We start from the raw sequence: 20606 nt of genomic DNA, 5'->3' as shown, positions 1-20606 counted from the left end.
TGTGCCGAGTATTTTAACTAACCTCATGCAGTATTCACATTTTGCAGACCCATGTTTTTATAAATGCGGTGAGAAGATCTTAATTTCTTGTGCCATCACACTATTAAATTCTAGGATCTGTGATGAGCTGTGATGCAGCTTTGTACTAATGGTGTAGTTAGCAGGATGATTGATTGGAGTGTTTTATTTGTATATTTTCTTTTTTATATTTACATATAAAAATACTATGCTGTCATTCAGTAGTTTACTTACTCCTGCTTGGAGGGGTCTTAGCTTTGGATTGAATATTTATTATGCGTTTCATGTGAATGCAAATGTTTTTACCTGGCTGGGAAACAAATTTCCCTCCTTGGGGGTAAATGGTAAATGGTCTCATACTTGCATAGCACCTTTCTACGCTTTTACAGCACACTCAAAGCGCTTTCACATTCACCAATTCACACTCCCAAGCACTCACGCATTCACACACCGGTGACATCACTGGGAGCAACTGGGGGTTCAGTGTCTTGCTCAAGGACACTTCGACATGTTGACTGGACAAGCCGGGAATCGAACCGCTAATCCTCCAGTTAGGAAATGACCCGGGGCATAAAGTTAAGTAGAAGTTGAAGTTTTCCTTTTTCATACTGAGTTCTTTGAGCACAGGGAGAACATTTACACTCCGATTGAAAAGATGCTCTGCTTCTTTTTTTCCTTGTCTTCTTACTAGTTAAAACCTGATCATCAGAAGGTCAGTAAACACAAAATAGGCTTTGTGAAGTCAGTGTCAAGCTAAAAGGGCTAAAGGGGTGGGCAAAGGTCAAATTCAGTTCTGTTACTTCAAAACTCAAACTTGCATATTTTTATTATTTTTAGCATTGGTTCTCTTAATAGATCCCTTGAAACTGTAGCAATTCTTCCTCATTATGATGTAGTCTGTGTTGTTAGGGCAACATGTTAGAAAGTGAAGGATCAGTATTAAATTTAAATTGCTGTGTTTTAGTTACTGAATAGTAAGAAAGGCAGCTGGATTTGATACAATAGGAAAGGCAGAAAGGCAGTGACTTAACTGGGTGTGCTTTTAAGTTGGACCTGCTCCTGCAGCATGAGCTCACCACTTAGATACAATGTTTTCTTTGTCCATTTAATTAGTTAATTATGATACATTTACATTAACAAGAACTGTTTCACTTTCTATTGGTCAATATCGTCTTAAATAAACCATGTACAAAAATGTAAAGATAATTTCAACTACAGTCAGCTACACTGTGCTGCTGATGGCACCGATACACGGAGAAGTCCTGTAATGCAATTACCGCTGAATAAACTCCTTTTCATCAGTGTGCATCAGGAACAAAAATGCTGTTTTATTCTGATGTAGAAAGAAAAGAAGCTCGCATAGCCCCATATTGATAAACACATGCAAAGGGAGTACACCTAAACACAGCCTGCACACACAAGGCATCACTATAGTTCAAATCTGAATAACATCCTTTATCCAGACCAGAGAGTCCTGAGAAGAGAGACACACACAGCCAGGTCTGAGGTGATGGTTTGGTTGTGGTCTCACTCAAATCAGCACTAAGAAGCTTTGGTTGACCTGAGTCTAAATTCCATAAAACTACAAAGCCGAGAGTGAACCAAAGGTTAACAATGGTAATATATATTTAATTAGGTCAAAGCTAATGCTATTGTGATACTAACACAGTGATAACAATCTGATCAAACACACGCTTTAGCGCTGTGGCCTCCGCTGACATACTTTACACTAAACCTCCACACTTAAACATACATGCCCACACAACACAAACCTTCATAATCATGAACACACACTGCGCACAAACTCCAAACACTATACTATATAAACTGTACCCAGTAGCACACCCAGCGTTGAGTGTGTACCTGTGTGTGTGTTGCCCCTGCCATGCCTGTTTGCTTTTCTCTCAATGGTCTCCTTTGAAGGAGTTAAAACAGGAAGAGAGAGTGGGGGTGAGAAAGAGGAAAAAAATGAGGAGAACTCTGGGAATTCACTGCAAAAAGATAAATATCCTTGGCTTGGCGTCACACAGCCGCCGCACTCTCTCCCTCTCACACACACACACACACACACACACACACACACACCCAATGACAGAGTAAATATGTATAATCTTACAAATGGGCCATTGTTTGTGAGGCGGAAGCACAAAACACATAAACAACATGGATAGACAGACATGTTGACTTTGGAGAAAGTGAACTGATGGAGGTGATCAGTCATGTAGGGTCACAACCACACACACACACACACAGACATTTAAATGACAAAGAATCTAATATAGATCTCTTCTATCAACAGATCTGCCCCTCAGCCATCAAAGACTCAGTGTGGGCCGCTGACATACATATGATGGACATGGCGTCGCTATGCAGAAATAAAGCCAAATATCGTCACTACGCTGGCTGCCATCTTGCTTTTTTGCAACGAGATTCTGTGCAGTAGTGACCAGAAAAGGACTGACAGCATCAGGCCGCCAATCAAAGCTGTCAAATGTGTAGGACTTTCAAAGACATGATCACCACAGGCACTAAATGTTCTTTGACACTTTGACCAGTGACAGGTGATAGTGTCTGCTCTAGTGTTAAAGAAATGCATAGCTAGCAAAAAGTAGGAACTATGAGCATCTAATGTATCTAAATGAAATAACACGTCATGTCAACTGACAAACCAAATATTTGATAATTCATATCTGGAAAGTTTTCATTCTGGTGTGTTCCTACTGTACGTTCATTCTATCTGTTAGTTAGAACAGAAACATAAACAGCACAAGCACAAACATTTTCCAGTCTGTGCCCAGAATCCATTAGCTACAGCTTTGAATGCAGATCTGTATATACTGTTAAAATACATTCTAGTTTGACAGACTGCCAGCTTGTGTGTATCGTTTCTATACATGCAGACCACATGACACGCTCCAAATGTAGCAATATTTACAGCTAATTACCTCTACCATGGAGCTTATGTTTTTACCGGCATTTGTTGGTTAGTTTGCTTCTTGGTTTGCTCATAATTCAGAGCCAGAAATGTTTAAGGGATTCTTCACCACTGTGAGACAGGGCCAATTTCAGTATGCTTGCTTCTAACTCGTAACTCCTAATGCCTACAGTGCTTGGACAAAAATGGCACAATGACATCCTCATAAAATCTGACACACCAAAGTCTGATCTGGATCCAAGTCAGAATGTTCAGATTTATAGGGCTCATGCAAAACTGGCTCCTGTGAGACGACACATAATGCTACAGACTTGAAATCTAAGATCAAATTATAGCCGAAACTGCCGATTCAGTAGAAAGTCATTGCATCTTCAAAAACTATTGAGCTAGATCCTGTGGAAAAGCGCCATTAGTGAACTATAATAGTTTCAAACTACTAATGATATCAATGTGATTCCAAATGCCAGGAGGAGGTTTTCATGGTCAAGTACCAGCACAGTAGATCTACCCCTGACGATCATGAGGGTCAGACTATGATGGCAATATTGCTTTTAGGTGGAATGGCATTATGGGGACAGTGATCTGCCTTGGTGGAGGTTTGCGCTCTTGGAGTGCTGTCTAGTTAAATAATGGTAATGCAGCAGAGGTTCCAATTACTTTGAGTTTCTTTATTTCCATTTGTTCTTTACTTCCTACCTTATGTTTCTATAAATTATAAGCCAGAAAAGCCTACCTTACTTGTATTTTACATCCTCCTGTTGTTTCACTCCGGCCACAATCAGTAGTGCAGACCAGAAAACACAAATGGGCATTTTCAATCATCACTCCAGTGTGGCCTTTTGACTCTTAACATCATTAAAAGCATACATGTTTACAGTCTGTGGTCAACATAGCTGGCAGCATGAAACTCCACACAGTTTCTTGTGACTCGCAGAGTTGATTTCATTTACTCTATGGCCAAACTAAGCTTACCACAACCAAAGCATAATGTAAACAGTACCCCGCTGCGATTTTCTATGTTACAGTGGTGTTACAACTCCAACCAGAAAAACGAGGTGGGGAGTTTTGAAATCATGAGACAGGGTCAAAACTGTCCTTTGACACCAAGCTGAATGAAGTGGGATCCAGGTCTCACCCACCGTCTTTACCAGGGAGGGTCACAGTGATGGCCATGCCACAGATTTACCAGGTCAGGGTCCACTACCAAAGGGGTGTAAAGTCAGGTCTAGACTGTTGGCACTAAACTATCAGAGTGTTTAATTAAAACTGCAGGGGAAAGGTCTTCGCTCTGTAATCTCCGCTTCTCCAATCTCCTCCCAGCGTGACAGTGTTCCAGCATGGATGACTTATTAAATCTCTGCTTGGTGCTCTTGGTGCCCAGCAACAGGCCACAAAGAGAACTGATGTGGTGGGAAAGTTCTTGTGAATGTATTTACTGGTCAGAACTGCTGTTTGAATATTTCAGCTGGAAAGCACAGCAGAATTGAACCGACTGTTTCTTCATAATATTACATTATAAATTTTTTTTAAACCTTTATCTTATTTTCTCTAAAAACACCGGGGCCCCTGTTTTATATTTGTTCATTTCTTTATTTGGCTTTTAGAAATGTTCTCTCTTGAATTTCCTTTCTTTTTTTCATGATTTTTATTTTTGGCTCTTATCTTTGACATAGTGAATTTATATTTCATTCATTATTTTTCCCCAGCTTCTTTCCTTACAGTCTCTGTGCTCTAGTTCCATTCCCTCTCTTTCATCTGTCGTCTGTGGTGCAATAGAGAGATCGGACCACCCTGTCATTTGTAGGACAGACAGCAGACAGATGAAAGCCAATCAATAAGAAATAAATCAGACAATAAAGTCAGATTTGTTCTTTGATTCTGTTGGCTGTGGGATCAGAGGACAGGAGGGAAAGGAGAGGAGGGAGGAGGAGATTGTTTACGACACTCTGTCCCTCCATCTGCCCAATCAGCACCTTTATTTTCATATTACCTTTATCTCTGTCACAATGCCTACATTTCTTTTCTTTCTTATCTTTATTTCCATCTCTCTTTCATCTCAGTAATCTCTTCTTTTTCAGTGTTTTTAATATCTTTTCTCTTTTTGCAAGTCTTTGATGCATTATCTGCACTGCATCATAAACTACTGTGGAAAACAGAAATGCACTGTGTTTACATCATATCTACCATATTTTGTAACTTTGTACATTATTATTTTTCTGCTTTTGACTTGCCCGTTTGTCTTTCCATCTTTTAATTTCTTTCCATTTACCTCTGTTGCTCCCATATTTCAGTAACACTCTCCCCTTCTTAACGGCCTCATTCCATCTCCTCATATTTCTGCATATCCATAAATCTTTGAATTTGGTACAGTATGTTCAAAATTCTCATTCTTTGTATTTCCATGTCTTTGTTGCACTTCTCATCTGCCTAGCTCTTCTGTCTTGCTCCACATTTCCACCCTCTGATCCCCCTCCTCAACAGCCTTTTACCCCATCTACCCCTGACCACATCCATATGTTAATAATAAAGTCTCCTCCAGCTCTACCAGGAAATCCTCTGGCAGGTCAACTACGTCGCTCTGATAAAGAACAGTACGTATGCCTCACCCTCGCTCTTCTCTTTGTCCCTCTGTGATTTTTTACACGACTTTCAAACTACAGCTTATGTCAGATCCAAAAATATGGCCCTACTCTACTGAAACCATTGTGAGGATGGAGTGTTGCCCCGAATGCAGCTGCCACAGCATTTAGTGAGCCTGAAACTGATTAAAACCTGGGGAAGATAAATAATATGAAACTTGAGCTGATCAAGCCTGAGGGAATTAAAAGATATTAAAACCAGACTTGGCCCAAATCTGTCTGGTCAGGGTTGGGATGATTTGGTTTGGGCTGAGAACCAAAGCCCTATCACAGAATATTCATGTGATCCTACTGATATTACAAGGTTTTACAATATTAATCTGAAGCATTTTAACTTTAAACAGACTTTTTAATGACCTAATGCTACCTGGAATTGAACAGAGGGTAGATTTAAATCCAACATAATCAAATAAAGCTGACAACATCCACCAATTTGTTTGTTCATGACTAATCAAAACTGGAAAGCAAACCCGCATCTTATACTGAAGATGACCGTAACGTTATTATGGAGATGTCAGGATGCTGGCGGCTGTTCACATCACAATGCATTCATTGTTTTTTTTTTTCTCTGAGCCTCTCGTCTCTTAACTTTAACCGTGAATATTAACCAAATCTCGAACCAGCATTAATACATTTTTGTCCACTTGGGGTAGGACGACAAATTGTCACCTGTCGAGCACACAGAGCAGCACTGGACGTCATTTAGCATTGTGTTTGTGGCCCAATATTAATTCGCTGCCAACTCAGCAGCAGCAGAAGTTACTTGCCCAAGTACATTTACCAGCTGGATCAGTGCCAAGCAAGTAATGCACGGTGGTTTTAGGGCTTCTTCCGAGAGATCGGATTTATTGCTGAACCAACTGTGTTTTGGTTTGTGGCCTTCAACAGGTGAAACACAAAACAGAGATCATTTCCAGATGTAGGGTCAAAAAATAACTAACAAAAGTTAAAAAAGAAAAAAAGCAACCAATCCTTAACAGCTCACACATATGAGCTGTTAAGGTTCTCACACATAGGTAGGCAGGGTCCATAGTCATGTGATTTCAGGCTAATCACATGCTCAAACTGGCACCGAGATAGTGGGTGCCTAATAAATGACACAGATAACACCATATGTCGTCCACAATTAAAAGAAATGCACATAATAGGCAGAACCCTAGTTAACTACATACAATTTACAGCACACATAACAACAGGAACTATGCAATAAAATCCAACATGATGAAATATCTTTTTAAATCTGATTCTATTTGTATTAGGAGTTTCCAGGAGTCCGTATGTGTGTGTGTGTGTGTGTGTGTGTGTACAGGTAGAGTTTGCTGTGGCTCCTCGTCAAAAGATTAAAAAAAACCCACACCCAGGAGACAGCCCACCCTCATCAGACACACTCTCACTCACACAGTTGCATACACAGAACATTAAGTGTCAGTCAGCTTAATGAAAGACAACCATTCATTTATAAGACAGACAGTCACATAAACACAATGTCTAAGGGAAAACAAACCAGACCAGGCCTCGAGAGAGGTCTCCGTGTGTGGGGGTGTGTGTTAGGCTGGGCCCACACTAGAGGATTTTATAATCTTAACCGATTTTAAAAACATGACAGACCACAGACATAATGACAGCTTTAACAGATTTTTTCACATTTTAATCTTAAGAGCACATGCACTAGACGATTCAGTCAAGAGGCAGAACACATCTGCCATTCTTACTGAACGATTTCAGAGACACTGATTCCAGTGACCAGGGATCTCAGAGAAGCTTGTGTGATCAAACGTGACTTCAGAACAAAATAAACATGGAAGTGGACATTAGTTCTCAAGCAGTAGCACTCGTGTGTGCTATGTTTTGCACAGAGAGAAAAAAAGAGGAGAAAAAATTATGGATGAAGGTGATTGTCGGGAAGGGCAAATCAGGCCCTAAATCGGGCTAATTATCCTGTAGTGTAGGGGAAACAGAAAGAGAAAAGGCACTGATGGGTTCAAGTGTGTGTGTTTATGGGGTGGAACATCTCCTTAGAGAAGTTGGAAAATGACTGAGTGAGCAAGAGATCGGGGGGAAGTTTCTCGCTCATGTTGGTCCTTTAATCTGACACATAAACACACAGGGCACCTAAGAGCCTGCTATTCACACCGTGCCAACACACACTCTCTCACTCCATGAACACACACCTGTTAATGTGCTAACACATAAACACTCAAGTGAGACAAGAGTACATGTATTTGTACGAGCACGTTGCTCATAGGCACCTAGTTACTTTTATAAAGGTGGTGATGTGTCCTCTTTAAATAACTACAGGCCTATTTCCTGTTGTGACTAAAATTTTGGAAGCACTTGTGAGTAACCAGATAAAAGGGTTTATAAGTACTAATGCTCTCTTGTCTGAGAATCAGTCTGGTTTTAGGAAGCAACAGTACTATCACTGCTGCAGTGAAGGCTGTGAGTGATAAGTCTCTCTGGATAGGAAGCACAGCTGTGCAGCCTTATTTATAAACGTGTCGAAAGCATGTGATACCATGGATCGTGTTTTGTTCAAATAAAATTTGCTTATGTGCTATCTGACCAAGCAGTAGATTGGTTTTCTAATATTTGTCAGGAAGATCTCAGTGTGTAAAAATTAATGGGCTTAATTCAAATTAGCTTACTGTTGTTAATAGCGTAAATCAAGGTTCTGTGCTTGGCCCGCTTCTATTCTCTCACTAAATAAATGACACTGACATGAATACAGATGTAACTCATGCTCATTGCTGTGCCAGCGATACAGATTTATATAGCTGTGCACCCTCACTCACAGGAGCACTTCATAAAGTCTGCATTTAACATTCTGCAATCTCAGTTCATTCAACTTAAGGTGGTACTGAATGCAGACAAAACTAAGCTTGTTATTTTCTAATGCAAGGAAGAATCCACCTGATAGGCTTGATATTCTGACAGATGAAGGGAAGAAAACCGATGTTGTTACATATTAGAAATATCCTGGAGAATGGATTGATCACTGTCTCACTTTCAAGCACCTGGTGAAGAAGCTCAAACTGAAGATAGGAGTCTATCTTGGTCAGTACTCGGATGTATTCAGATTTGATAACAGGCCCTAGTGTATCAGCCCTAATATTCATGGATCCTCTTGATTCCTGTAGTATCTACAAACTGACCTGAGTTGAGTGGGTTCTAAGCAATAATCAGTCCAGTTGGGTTTAAGCAGGGCCTTGTATTGTTAAAGGTCTGCATGTCAGTACTGTGTAGATCCAACCAGACTTTCCATTAGCTTTTTGATCACCATCAAAATCATCACAGGAAAAAACAAAAACAAAATAATAATTAAAAAAAAGGTTTCTGAAGTGAGATGTGAACTGCGATGCTGCATGTACAGCTCGGTTTGACCATGGCTGCTCGTTACTTGGTGGAGTACCATTCTGCTGCCAGCGGTGTTCTCTCTCTATTTGGGTCTTTTTTCTTACTGCATTTTGGATCCTCGGGTCTATTTGGACTGCACTCAAATCAGGTCACTTATGATAGATTGTTGCATGTCAGGTTTGAGTAAGTTTTCCATGTGTCTGCTTTGGATTTGGTGCAAATTTTTGGAGCTGTCAAGACTTCTAGTGCTAATCTAATGCAGGCATAATCTGCTAACGGTTTGCTTTTAAGCACATACATAAACATACTGTATATGAACACTAACTAATGCTCACAATGTGTACATTCATGCAGACACATGCACTTCAACAAAAATGTGTAACAGGAAATCTACTGAAATATGAACATACAGATTAACAGACGTTCAGTAGTGAATGTGAAAACACAAATGGACAAATTAAACACAAGTACACATATATACATATTTGAAATAGACACTTTCTCATGCACTCTTAGATACACACAAATGCAGGGAGCAAGAGGCCAGGCTGTTAATGGCATTGGTCCTACTCTTCACAGTGGGATCTGTGTTTGGCCATGTTTAGAGCTCCATTTGGGGCCAGATAAATCAAGCTGCTGTCCACCAGAAGCCTCCATTAGGGGCCCTGCAAGGCCCCTGCATGGCCTGTCAGTCACCCCGTCAGTCAGCGAGCTGCTCATTTCCAGTGTTTGAACTCATAATTACAGGGGGGGCTCAGGATGGCTAGGCCAAGCCTAGCTCTCAAGAAACTCCACCCCCACCTCCACCACCTCCCAGATGGCAGGGCCTGCTAGCCCAGCGCTAATGCTAATACTAACAAATGACGGATGTTTCACCTCCTGAGGAAACAGAGCTGGCGAAAATATTTATGGAAACTGAAAAGCTTCGCTCCCTTTTCTCTGCCCCCCCTTGGCCTTTCTTCATCCATTTCCACAAACTCCTTCTATAGCTTTTAGTTTTTATTTCTTTGAATGACACTCTTGGGTTTCCCCTTAAATTTGAGGAGAGGGTTTAATGAGTTGGTGAGCCAGCAAGCACTAGCACCAGGCTAACCTTTGTTTGCCACAGATTAACCAAACACCAGTTAGAGGGGAGAGTGTAAAACACACAGTGACTGGTGGCTTTTTAAGAAGAGAGGGGAGGGAAGCAGAGGAAACACGCCTCCAAACTGGACAGAGACAGATGTTGTCACAGAGCAGAGATGGAGATCATCATGAATGAGCAAACAAACTGGTGAGCTTTGTCTTCTCTCCCAGCCACTCTAACAAGCAACAAACAATCATTCAAGGGTCCAGCTTTAGTTTGAAACTCATCAATCACATTCACAGGGTCAAGCAGTTCAAACAGCGGGTGAATTTTGGAATCCCGCCACTGTAGTCGGCAGATGAAAAAGTTTCCTGCGCTTACATGTTCACACATAAAGTCAGATGTGGCTTGCTAGCTCTCAGGAATTCATGAATAAAATATAGGCCCATAAAGGAGCAGTGGAAATATTATCCTCCGCTGCATAAATGCACCGCCAACCACAGAGTATTCTCACAAGGAGCTTGTTCCTCTTATCTCTGACGGCTCATCAGCAATGGCTGCTGCATGTAGAGACACACACCGCTAACGAGGGGGAAATCCCCACATCACTCAAGACTGATGCAGAAAATTTACCCAGCAGACGTTCCTCTGGGCAAAATGAAAGAGGTGCCTGGCTCACCAAGGTCCCTGATTGGCCACACATTCCTCTTACATTCTAACAACCGTGTGATTGTTTGCATGGAGCCACCGTTACATGAGGTAAACAGCCACACTCCCATGAAGTTTGGCCTGATGAGGGTTTTTGACCAGGAAAACACTGATTCATATGCCTTGTATTACCTTGAAAAAGGTACTGGTGGCAAGTGAAGGAACAACATTTTTTAATGAAAACCACGGATGTGCTGATGAGCCAAGTTTTTAACATGCACCTAATAAGAATGGGAGGCCAACAGGTGCAATGAATGACTATCAAATGGTTTACCCATTTAAAAAAGCCTAACTCAGAAAGACAGAAAACAAAAAACATAAAAGCTTAGGCTCTGAACATATCTGACTTTTATTAAAAGTAAACTGTGAGGTATCCTCACAGAATCCATCTGATTACAGATGCTAAACTGCTGAGCTGGCCCTGGCCTCAGCAGCATGACTCCTAATACTGACATTAATAATTAATGCAACGTATTCATCACTCTTCCGACCAGCCATCGATAGCCTCCATTATGACGGGTGTGTATGCATTACAGAGTGTATAATGTGTCAGAAACTTCCCGCATATGAGCCGCTGGATGGCGGGAAGAGAGGAAGACAGAGAGAGAGACCGAGAGAAAGAATGGGCAATAGAAGGGAGTGACAGCAGAAAGCATTAGCACGAGGAGGCAGAGTCATACAGTCATATCAGGCAGAGCAAAAGAGCAGGCGTAGTGTGATAATTGCAGTTTGACAGGTAACTGAAATTGCAGGTTGGAATTGAAGAGCTGGAGTAGGAGGTTACATAGCGTTTGCAGTGGCTTTACCTAGTTACACTGAACTAAACACAACGCAATCACAGGAGCAGCATCCTAGTATTAAAGGTGTGACATTTAACGCAACATCTAGCATGACATACAGTATAACAAGCACACTGGAAAGACAGAGCATACTATTAACACTGTTGCTGTTAAATCAACAAAGGCGATGATGTGCTTTTGCTCATCCTGCACATTTACAACATTATTCAGACTTAATGTTGTTGTGCATATTGTACAACATGTTAATAATTCTGGTCATGAATTCGGTTTCGCATGAACAAAGTTCAAATTCGAATCCCTCAGTGGACTTTGATAAAACCTCATACAGTTCCACCCACAACACCTCAAACTGCCTCTGTCCTTTTACACAGAGGCCAATTTGCACCAATTTTACTGCCTCTCATGGTGGATTAAAGGAGGGTCATCACTATGCCCACCTGGTACCATTTATGCAGAACAACATGGCGGAAATGTGGTGCAATAATCCTGCCTTGAACAGACAGTGTAAAGGGGGCTTTTATGATAAGACAGTGACTTCTAGAAAATCTTTTGGATAAAGGCGATATGATCAGTTTGTGGTGAACAGTCAAACCACTAATGTATTTTGACTTTTAAATGAATATGCCAGTGAAACAGAAAACAAACGTAGCATGCAAATGTATTAGTAAATAAGGTTAAAGAGGGGAAGCTGATGAAGCTGGTGTACTCTGCACATCTGAAGGACAGCTGGAAACTGTACCTCAAACCAAAAACACTGAGACAAAATATATTAATTAGGGTATTAAATTACTGAGGTCTTGAAGTTGATGTCACAGCCTTTTACATGGAGCAAACTGGTAACCAGAAAATAAGGTTCTGCTCGGGTACAGAATCTATTAATTGATAAATCTATTTATTTATCAGCAACTTAAAGGTCGTGGAGAAAAAAGATAAACAAAAAAATTTATATAAACAATTGAATTATTATTTAAAAAACTGCAGATATTCTTTGAGACGTTTTATTACAACATGTCTGCAAATGCAGGCTCCTCACAAAGTCAACAACTGAACTGAACTCATGAAGTAACTAGAGGCGTCAGTGAAGGTGGGGGTGGAGTGTTTGCTGTTAGCTTATGTCAATATGGACTCAAGTCCTGCTGCATTTATAATTGAGACTTAATTTCTTTTTAACACCTCAGAAGTGTCAGGGGTGTTGTCTCCTATGTCGCTGCATCCTGCTGTCACCAAGTCAAGTATATAAACAGCTGAACAGGGGCAGCACAAGGGCTGCTTTTCCATAACTTGCCATGATGTCTCTCTGCATCTTTGAAGCTCAGGTGACACAAATAGTCAGTCAAACTATATATGACTGAAAAAAACCACTAAATTTGTATTTGTTTGTGGACCATAGGTGTATTATCTCAATCCATGTTATTACCACAATATTATAGTTTTATTGGCTTCAGGTGTTGACTTTCTATCTTGTCTAGTGTGCCTAAAACACTGCAGATGAAGTATGATCACAATAATAGACCAAAATTAAACTGTTATGGTTGTATATGTTAGTAAGCATATTAACTGACTCCTTGATAGCTTATCCTGGCCACACTCAAATCAGCCTGAAGTGAACACTGTTTATTTAGGTTACAAAGGCATAAAAACTTCAGCAAGCCCATGAATTTTCTCTCATTAAGCTCCTACAATTCCTCTGAACTCGGAAAGTTAATATGCAGTAAATGAGTGTAAAGTTAGAGTGCCATGCTGGGCAGAGAGAGCGGCTCTGATCACAGAGGGCCTAACAGTGACGTACTGACAGCTTTCACAGCTAATGAACAGATGATCTCACACAGCCTCACTACGCTAACGAGAAGCTAATGGACAGTGGAGCTGATGACTGTAAAGTGGGCCTCTAGTGTAAACAGCAGAGGCAAGGAACCATCACTTTGTCTCACACACACTCTAGCCCAGTGACATTATATGCTGTTTCACCCTCCCTACATGGAAGTTAAAAATCAGACAAAAGTTGAAAGGCTGCTTCGTTTTAAAAGCAGCTTGTACCGACATCAGCTATAGCACACAAACACCCCGACACACACAGCCTGTATAAGAGAGAGGGAGAGAGGGTCTACACAGATCCAAGTCTATCAGTAACAGGCTGTATCTGTATAAACAAATGTGACTTCATGCATGCATTTGTTTTATGGTGTGTATGTGTGTGTCAAACTGGGTGTGTGTTCACAGCTAATCACCTAAAAAGAGGAGGTTAAAAAGTCATCAGAATACAGCTCTCACACTGTAACTCCACAATAACACGTCATCAGTGTGTTTCTGTCTGTCTGTATAACTATGTGCTTGCAAGGGCAGAGACACACCAAGCCGACGTGAAAGACCTAGCAGCGACGATGGCCGACTGTTGTGTCGCTTCACATCAACTTTGCCTGGGCCAGTCAGGTTGAAAAAGGGGCACTTGAACACACTGGACAGACAACAGCCAATGGCCGGCTAGTGCGTACAATCTGCGCCTGCGTGGCACACTCTCTGCATCTTTGAAGCTCAGGTGACACAAATAGTCAGTCAAACTATATATGACTGAAAAAAACCACTAAATTTGTATTTGTTTGTGGACCATAGGTGTATTATCTCAATCCATGTTATTACCACAATATTATAGTTTTATTGGCTTCAGGTGTTGACTTTCTATCTTGTCTAGTGTGCCTAAAACACTGCAGATGAAGTATGATCACAATAATAGACCAAAATTAAACTGTTATGGTTGTATATGTTAGTAAGCATATTAACTGACTCCTTGATAGCTTATCCTGGCCACACTCAAATCAGCCTGAAGTGAACACTGTTTATTTAGGTTACAAAGGCATAAAAACTTCAGCAAGCCCATGAATTTTCTCTCATTAAGCTCCTACAATTCCTCTGAACTCGGAAAGTTAATATGCAGTAAATGAGTGTAAAGTTAGAGTGCCATGCTGGGCAGAGAGAGCGGCTCTGATCACAGAGGGCCTAACAGTGACGTACTGACAGCTTTCACAGCTAATGAACAGATGATCTCACACAGCCTCACTACGCTAACGAGAAGCTAATGGACAGTGGAGCTGATGACTGTAAAGTGGGCCTCTAGTGTAAACAGCAGAGGCAAGGAACCATCACTTTGTCTCACACACACTCTAGCCCAGTGACATTATATGCTGTTTCACCCTCCCTACATGGAAGTTAAAAATCAGACAAAAGTTGAAAGGCTGCTTCGTTTTAAAAGCAGCTTGTACCGACATCAGCTATAGCACACAAACACCCCGACACACACAGCCTGTATAAGAGAGAGGGAGAGAGGGTCTACACAGATCCAAGTCTATCAGTAACAGGCTGTATCTGTATAAACAAATGTGACTTCATGCATGCATTTGTTTTATGGTGTGTATGTGTGTGTCAAACTGGGTGTGTGTTCACAGCTAATCACCTAAAAAGAGGAGGTTAAAAAGTCATCAGAATACAGCTCTCACACTGTAACTCCACAATAACACGTCATCAGTGTGTTTCTGTCTGTCTGTATAACTATGTGCTTGCAAGGGCAGAGACACACCAAGCCGACGTGAAAGAACTAGCAGCGACGATGGCCGACTGTTGTGTCGCTTCACATCAACTTTGCCTGGGCCAGTCAGGTTGAAAAAGGGGCACTTGAACACACTGGACAGACAACAGCCAATGGCCGGCTAGTGCGTACATTCTGCGCCTGCGTGACAAAAATAACTCCCCCTCAGCAGGTCGCGGTATCTATTTGTGATTCAGAAAGGGAAAGAAGAGCTAGAGAGCGGAAATAAAAGCCGTAAACAAAGCAGCTGTTGATCAGCACAGCTGCTGTTTATACCTGATTCTAATGGAGAATATGTCTGATAAGAAATTGCAAATGGCGCTGGTGTTCTTTGCCCTTGGTCTTTTGGTTGTGAAGAAGAAAGGAGGTTGTGGAGGTGAAAAACAAGGAGAAACCAAATGACATTGGTATGTCACAGCCCTAAGACAAAACAGGAGAGCGGGAGGATGACAAGAATTTCTGAGGTAAAGAATTTACTTCCAAAAGCCAAACAACTAAAAAAGATTTTCTATTTTGCGCAGATTAGCAGCATTTATGTCACAGTGGCAGCAGGGTAAGTAAAAATGCCAAGCTACAGTTCATTCTCCTTCGCCATGTCCCCAACAGCCCTTGCAGTCCTCTCAGATCATCCTGATCAGATGCTGAACCAAGTGAACTGACCATTTTCAACCATTTCCAGAAACCAATAGAAGTTTCAGACTCCTGCCTTTAGGGAGAATGTATCAGTGTCTTCAGGCCCACTCCACCAGACTTACAAACAGCTTTATCCACCAGGCTGTGAGGATGCTGTCCATTACCTCACCCCCTCTGCCCCTGGACTGGGACCCACCATAGAACATAAAAAGAGTACCTCTGCTGTTTTGCACAAACTCAGTACATTCCCCCTTTTTGTTATATTATATGTAAATCATCATATCTGCTGCTGTTGATCATTTGCACTACTGCCCATGTACATCTCATACGCTATTATGCACCTCATCACCAACACCCCTGGTTATGCTGACCACCTGACAATCTTCTTATTATTTGCACTACTGTCATTGATTGTACATGGGTTTGATTCATAGCCTATTAGGTTGTACCATTTAGATTTATCCTAATTACTTTAATTTAGTTGTCTTACTCTATTTTATTCTATTTTCATTCAACTTTTATTCTATTTTAGTTTCATAAATGGTATGGGCATTCAAAATTGGTGAGAGAAACAGTATTTCGCTTTTTCTGTTATGTCCTGCACATATAGTGAATTGACAATAAAAATCTTTGATCCTTTGATCCTTGAAGTTCATGTCAGACAAGCGGCTTCTCCCAGTCACCCATGTTCAGCTTTCTCTTGTGTTACTGACCTGGCTGTAAGTGGCGTCAAGAAGTGTGTCCAGGTTCTGCAGGGGTGCCGGGGTTTTGTCTTTGAATCTAGTCAGCAAGCGGCGCTGGATGGCTCTGAACTGGACGGCTCGCTCTGACAGCAGGTCCTGGTACTGCTGAGCATTGACACGCAGCTAACACACAAACACAAACAAATATAGTCTGACTTCCTATCAGACAAAAAAAGTCACTCAAACAGATAAAACTCCATGGGCCCTCATGCAAAACAGTAAGTAGGAGCAAAAAAAATTGTAGACTAAAAGAACTATAACTTAACATGTACGAATACAACACAGTCATAAGGGTGAGAGTGAGCACTCCTGTGTTAGCAGCAACAACTTGAATATATGCCAGAAGCTAAGCTGCAGCACTGGGGCTTGCGAGGTGTAGCAGTTCTGTGACTGATGTGGAGGCACTGAGGTTTGCACGTTTGTACTCATGCTGCCAGTATGCAGAAGATTTGTACTGTAATGACTGTGATTTTATAACAACAGTGGACTGTATGCGGTTTAATTCAAGTTTCTGACCTCTGACATTGGTGGATTTACAGCAATGTTTGCCATCTGAATAGATATACTCATGAACTGGAATGTCAACTCTGTGTGTATGTATGTGTGTATGTGTGTGTGTGTGTGTGTGTGTGTGTGTACCTGGAAGTGGTGGTCTACACACAGGAAGTACTCCTGCAGCGGGAGTGGTCCACTGAAGCTTTTCTTGAAGTCCTTCACTCCCACTTTGGAAAAATGCTGGTCGAACCTCTGAACCAACTCCTTCACCACCAACCACATGTCCTCAAAACTGTCACTCTGAATACGATAACGCTCTGACAAACAAACGCATGGACAGACTCATTTACAGAGGGACTGGGTAATAAAAAATATCACTGAAAATTATATAAAAGACTTTTAAAAGTTGTTAAAGAATCACTAAAAGTGCTATAGTTATTGCTCTTTCATAATGATGTATTAATTCCTTTGTGAATTAATGCACATTAATTTGACTTCGGAAGGAAAGAGAAATGTACATTTTATGGATCAGTAGCAAAAGGTTGTGAAGAGGTACAGTATTTAAAGATAATAAAATGTTTACACAGGTGGTAACAATGAAAGATTAGAGTATCTGTGGTAACAGGTGATACTGAAAGATACCAAAAGGTTCCTATGAGCTAGAAAAAGTATCAGGAGGTACAGTATTAGGGTATCAAGGATGAACATGTATGAGATTTTGAGTGTGAGTTCTTAGTGAACAGGTATTAATGAGTACTGGAAGGTTTAAAAGAAACCAAAAGGCATCATTATCATATATCAGGTATCATAAGGAACAAGATGCTGTCACATTATCTGCACTATCAGTTTCATGAAGGATTAATGTTTCTTTAATAATAAGTTTTTTTAGGAACTGCAAAAGGTTCAGAAGGTATCAAAGGTTAACAAAAGGTACGTTAATCAGAATCACAGTGAGGAATCAAAAGGTAGTGAAATACATTATATCAAAGATGCATCAAAATGCCAAAAACATTACTGAGAATGACTAAACGCCATCAAGCAGTACAGATACCGCCTGAAGGTGAACCAGTGTCTTACAACAATCCTATTCACTGTGCAGTGTTGTAGTCAGACTCACGGGAGGTCTTGGAGGCCAGTACAGTAACACTGGCTCCTGACAGAAACTGGAAAGCCAAGCTATTCCCATCCTTATCTTCTGATTTAGCTGAGCATGCTGCAGAGAGACAGAAAGACAAAGAGCAGAGTGATGAGACTGATAGGATGCTCAATCACAATGCAGGGTGAACAAGATAGTGTCACACTGCTCACAAAGACACACAATTTATCCTCTTTACAGAAAAGCACACAATCAGTATGAACAGTGAGTGTGTTTAGACATCAGAGCAGCTGACTGTAGCGATCCTTAGATAAGAGGGAAGCACAACAGAGATTCTCAGGGTTCAAGCAAACACATGCACAGTCATAAATAAATAAACATGCACAAAAACATTTGTATAGATATACACACAAAGATAACAGTTGAGTGCACATGCTCAGCTACACATCTCTCTCACTCCCTCTCCTAACTGTCCGTCCGTGCTCATGCCGCTCGACTTTGTGTAACACCACATGTGGCCACAGGGAGCAGCCAGGTTTAGTGCCTTGCTCAATGGCGCTTCAGCATGTGGAGAAGATGAGCTGCAGACTGCAACACCAGCTACCCACAGAGCCCCAGCTAGCCCATCGTCTGAGCACTGCACATACTGTACAATTCTCTGAATACATTTTACGGTGAAAAAACTGCTCCCACCCCAGAAATTAAACCTGTGCCACCAAGGTAACAATCACAGTTAAATTTGCAGGTTACCTGATACACACCTGGGCAGAGAGAGAGATATTTTTGACCCATACAAAACCACTGCAAAAGAAACAGCTGTAAAAATGCATTAGTGCCTAATAGCTGCATGTTAATTTTTAATGTTTTGATGACACTTTTAAAAAGGCGTATGACATGACATTTTGCAGCTGGAAGCACAATTCCGTCAAATGCAATATTATATGAATTACATTTATGGTTTCATTTACACTGTCAATTTGTTTTTTTCATAAACTCATCTTGCATGTACACAGCCATGTACACACAAAAGAAGCTGTAGTCAGACTTTGGGATAATCAGTTAATCCTTCCAATTGCATAAAACCTACTGGGCCGCCTAACCTGAACCTGCAGAAATGAATCCGTTTAACAAACATGGCCAACATCACACAGCTGCCAAAGGATTAAATAAGACAACAAGACAATGTGTTTCAGCTCACAGGAATTTAACAGTTCAGAACAATTCAAAAGCAGGGCCTTCATGGTTTGGGACACTGAGAAAAGTGGCAGCACACAGCATCAGTATGTGTGAGGGTTTGAATGTGTGGGTGTGTGTTACCTGGGAATATGGATTTGAGGTCGACCGGTGGCTGGTTGGTGTCCACAGTGATCTTAAACTTTGTGGTTTTGGCTGGAGAGGAAGGGGCACAAACCAGCGCCAGGGGAAGACTGAACCTGGACTGGAGAACCCTGGGAACTCCTGAGAAAACAAGGATACATCAGAATTTTAAATGTTTTTTTTTCATGTTGAAGTTTTAACCAATTCAGTCCTTTCTATTCTGTAGCAAAGCTGTAGAGCTGCCAACTCCTGTGGAGGATGTAGACCCCTACAACACTCAGAGGCACTAGCCGGTCATTTTTTAGTTGACAGTAGTTACCTTTATAGTTATCATTTCTTCATTATATTAATAATGATAAAAATAACTGATTCATTTGTCATGATGTCATAGAACTCTCCAATCTCCCTCATCCTGGAGCTCTTTTCCTAAAAGCCAAAGTCACAGCCTCCTTCCTCTCTAAGTGGCGCCCATCTCCGCCAAAGTCCCCTGTGGTGAATCAAATGTGGTCGACACATCACCTTCTAGACTTTCTCTCCAAACAGGTCAAGTTAGCCTTTGTTACCACAGTCAACATTACAGATGTTCAGATTACATGAGTATCTGAGAGCTACGAGACCAAGAGACTCAACATCAACACAGAGTGCGAAGGGCTGTTTGTCAAACATCCGAAAGGGAAGTTGGTGAAAAGTGGGGGGAAATTCTGAGAAGAAAAAAAAAGTGAGGCAGAGGAAAGTAAAGAGCAGCTGTTGTACTGTAACTGTGTTCTGAGCTTAAGCAGTGCTGAGCTTGGCAGAAATATACTCAGCTAGAATAACAGACTGAGGGAAAGGAGGGATGGAGGAAAACAGTTGTTAAGAAGAGATGGAGCGAGAGAACCTGGAGAGAGGAGGTGAGCTAACGACTGGGGAGGGAGTCGACCTGAGTCAAGCCCAAAAATGAGTGGAAATAAACCAGCATGAGAGAGAGACTAAAAGAGAAATAATATGAGGAGCGACAGCCAGGGTGGAAGGGAGGGACAGTTTAATTATGGAACATTCCAGCTTATTACAGATAGTAATAATTACCTGAAACTACTGTGCACCTTTTCATTCTAGACAAGCAATTATTATGTGATTATGTGAATAATTCAATTTTGCTTGAATACAAGAACTGAGGCAGGGAAAGAAGAGGGGAAGAGGTAAAGCCAAAGAAAACAGCAGAAAGGCACGGAGAGTAAAGGAG

The 20606-nt window shown here is 41.2% G+C and overlaps 1 protein-coding gene across 2 annotated transcripts in view; it reads right to left on the bottom strand.

Annotated features, from left to right (window-relative positions):
- Window positions 1-20606, bottom strand: part of bbs9 (Bardet-Biedl syndrome 9) — a 169688-nt gene that overhangs the window by 94625 nt on the left and 54457 nt on the right. For both annotated transcript variants that reach the window (XM_020615539.1, XM_020615538.1), the window contains 4 exons: window positions 19385-19525; window positions 18089-18184; window positions 17116-17288; window positions 16447-16599 (listed from right to left, as the gene is read on the bottom strand). In XM_020615539.1, coding sequence (XP_020471195.1) covers window positions 16447-16599; window positions 17116-17288; window positions 18089-18184; window positions 19385-19525 — 563 coding nt within the window. The remainder of the gene's footprint in view (window positions 1-16446; window positions 16600-17115; window positions 17289-18088; window positions 18185-19384; window positions 19526-20606) is intronic.

The sequence above is a fragment of the Monopterus albus genome, unplaced genomic scaffold, assembly GCF_001952655.1.
Source record: "Monopterus albus unplaced genomic scaffold, M_albus_1.0 scaffold166.1, whole genome shotgun sequence".
Lineage (NCBI taxonomy): Eukaryota > Metazoa > Chordata > Actinopteri > Synbranchiformes > Synbranchidae > Monopterus > Monopterus albus.
The sequence above is the reverse complement of the archived record's forward strand: the minus strand, read 5'-3'. Positions and strand labels throughout refer to the sequence as shown.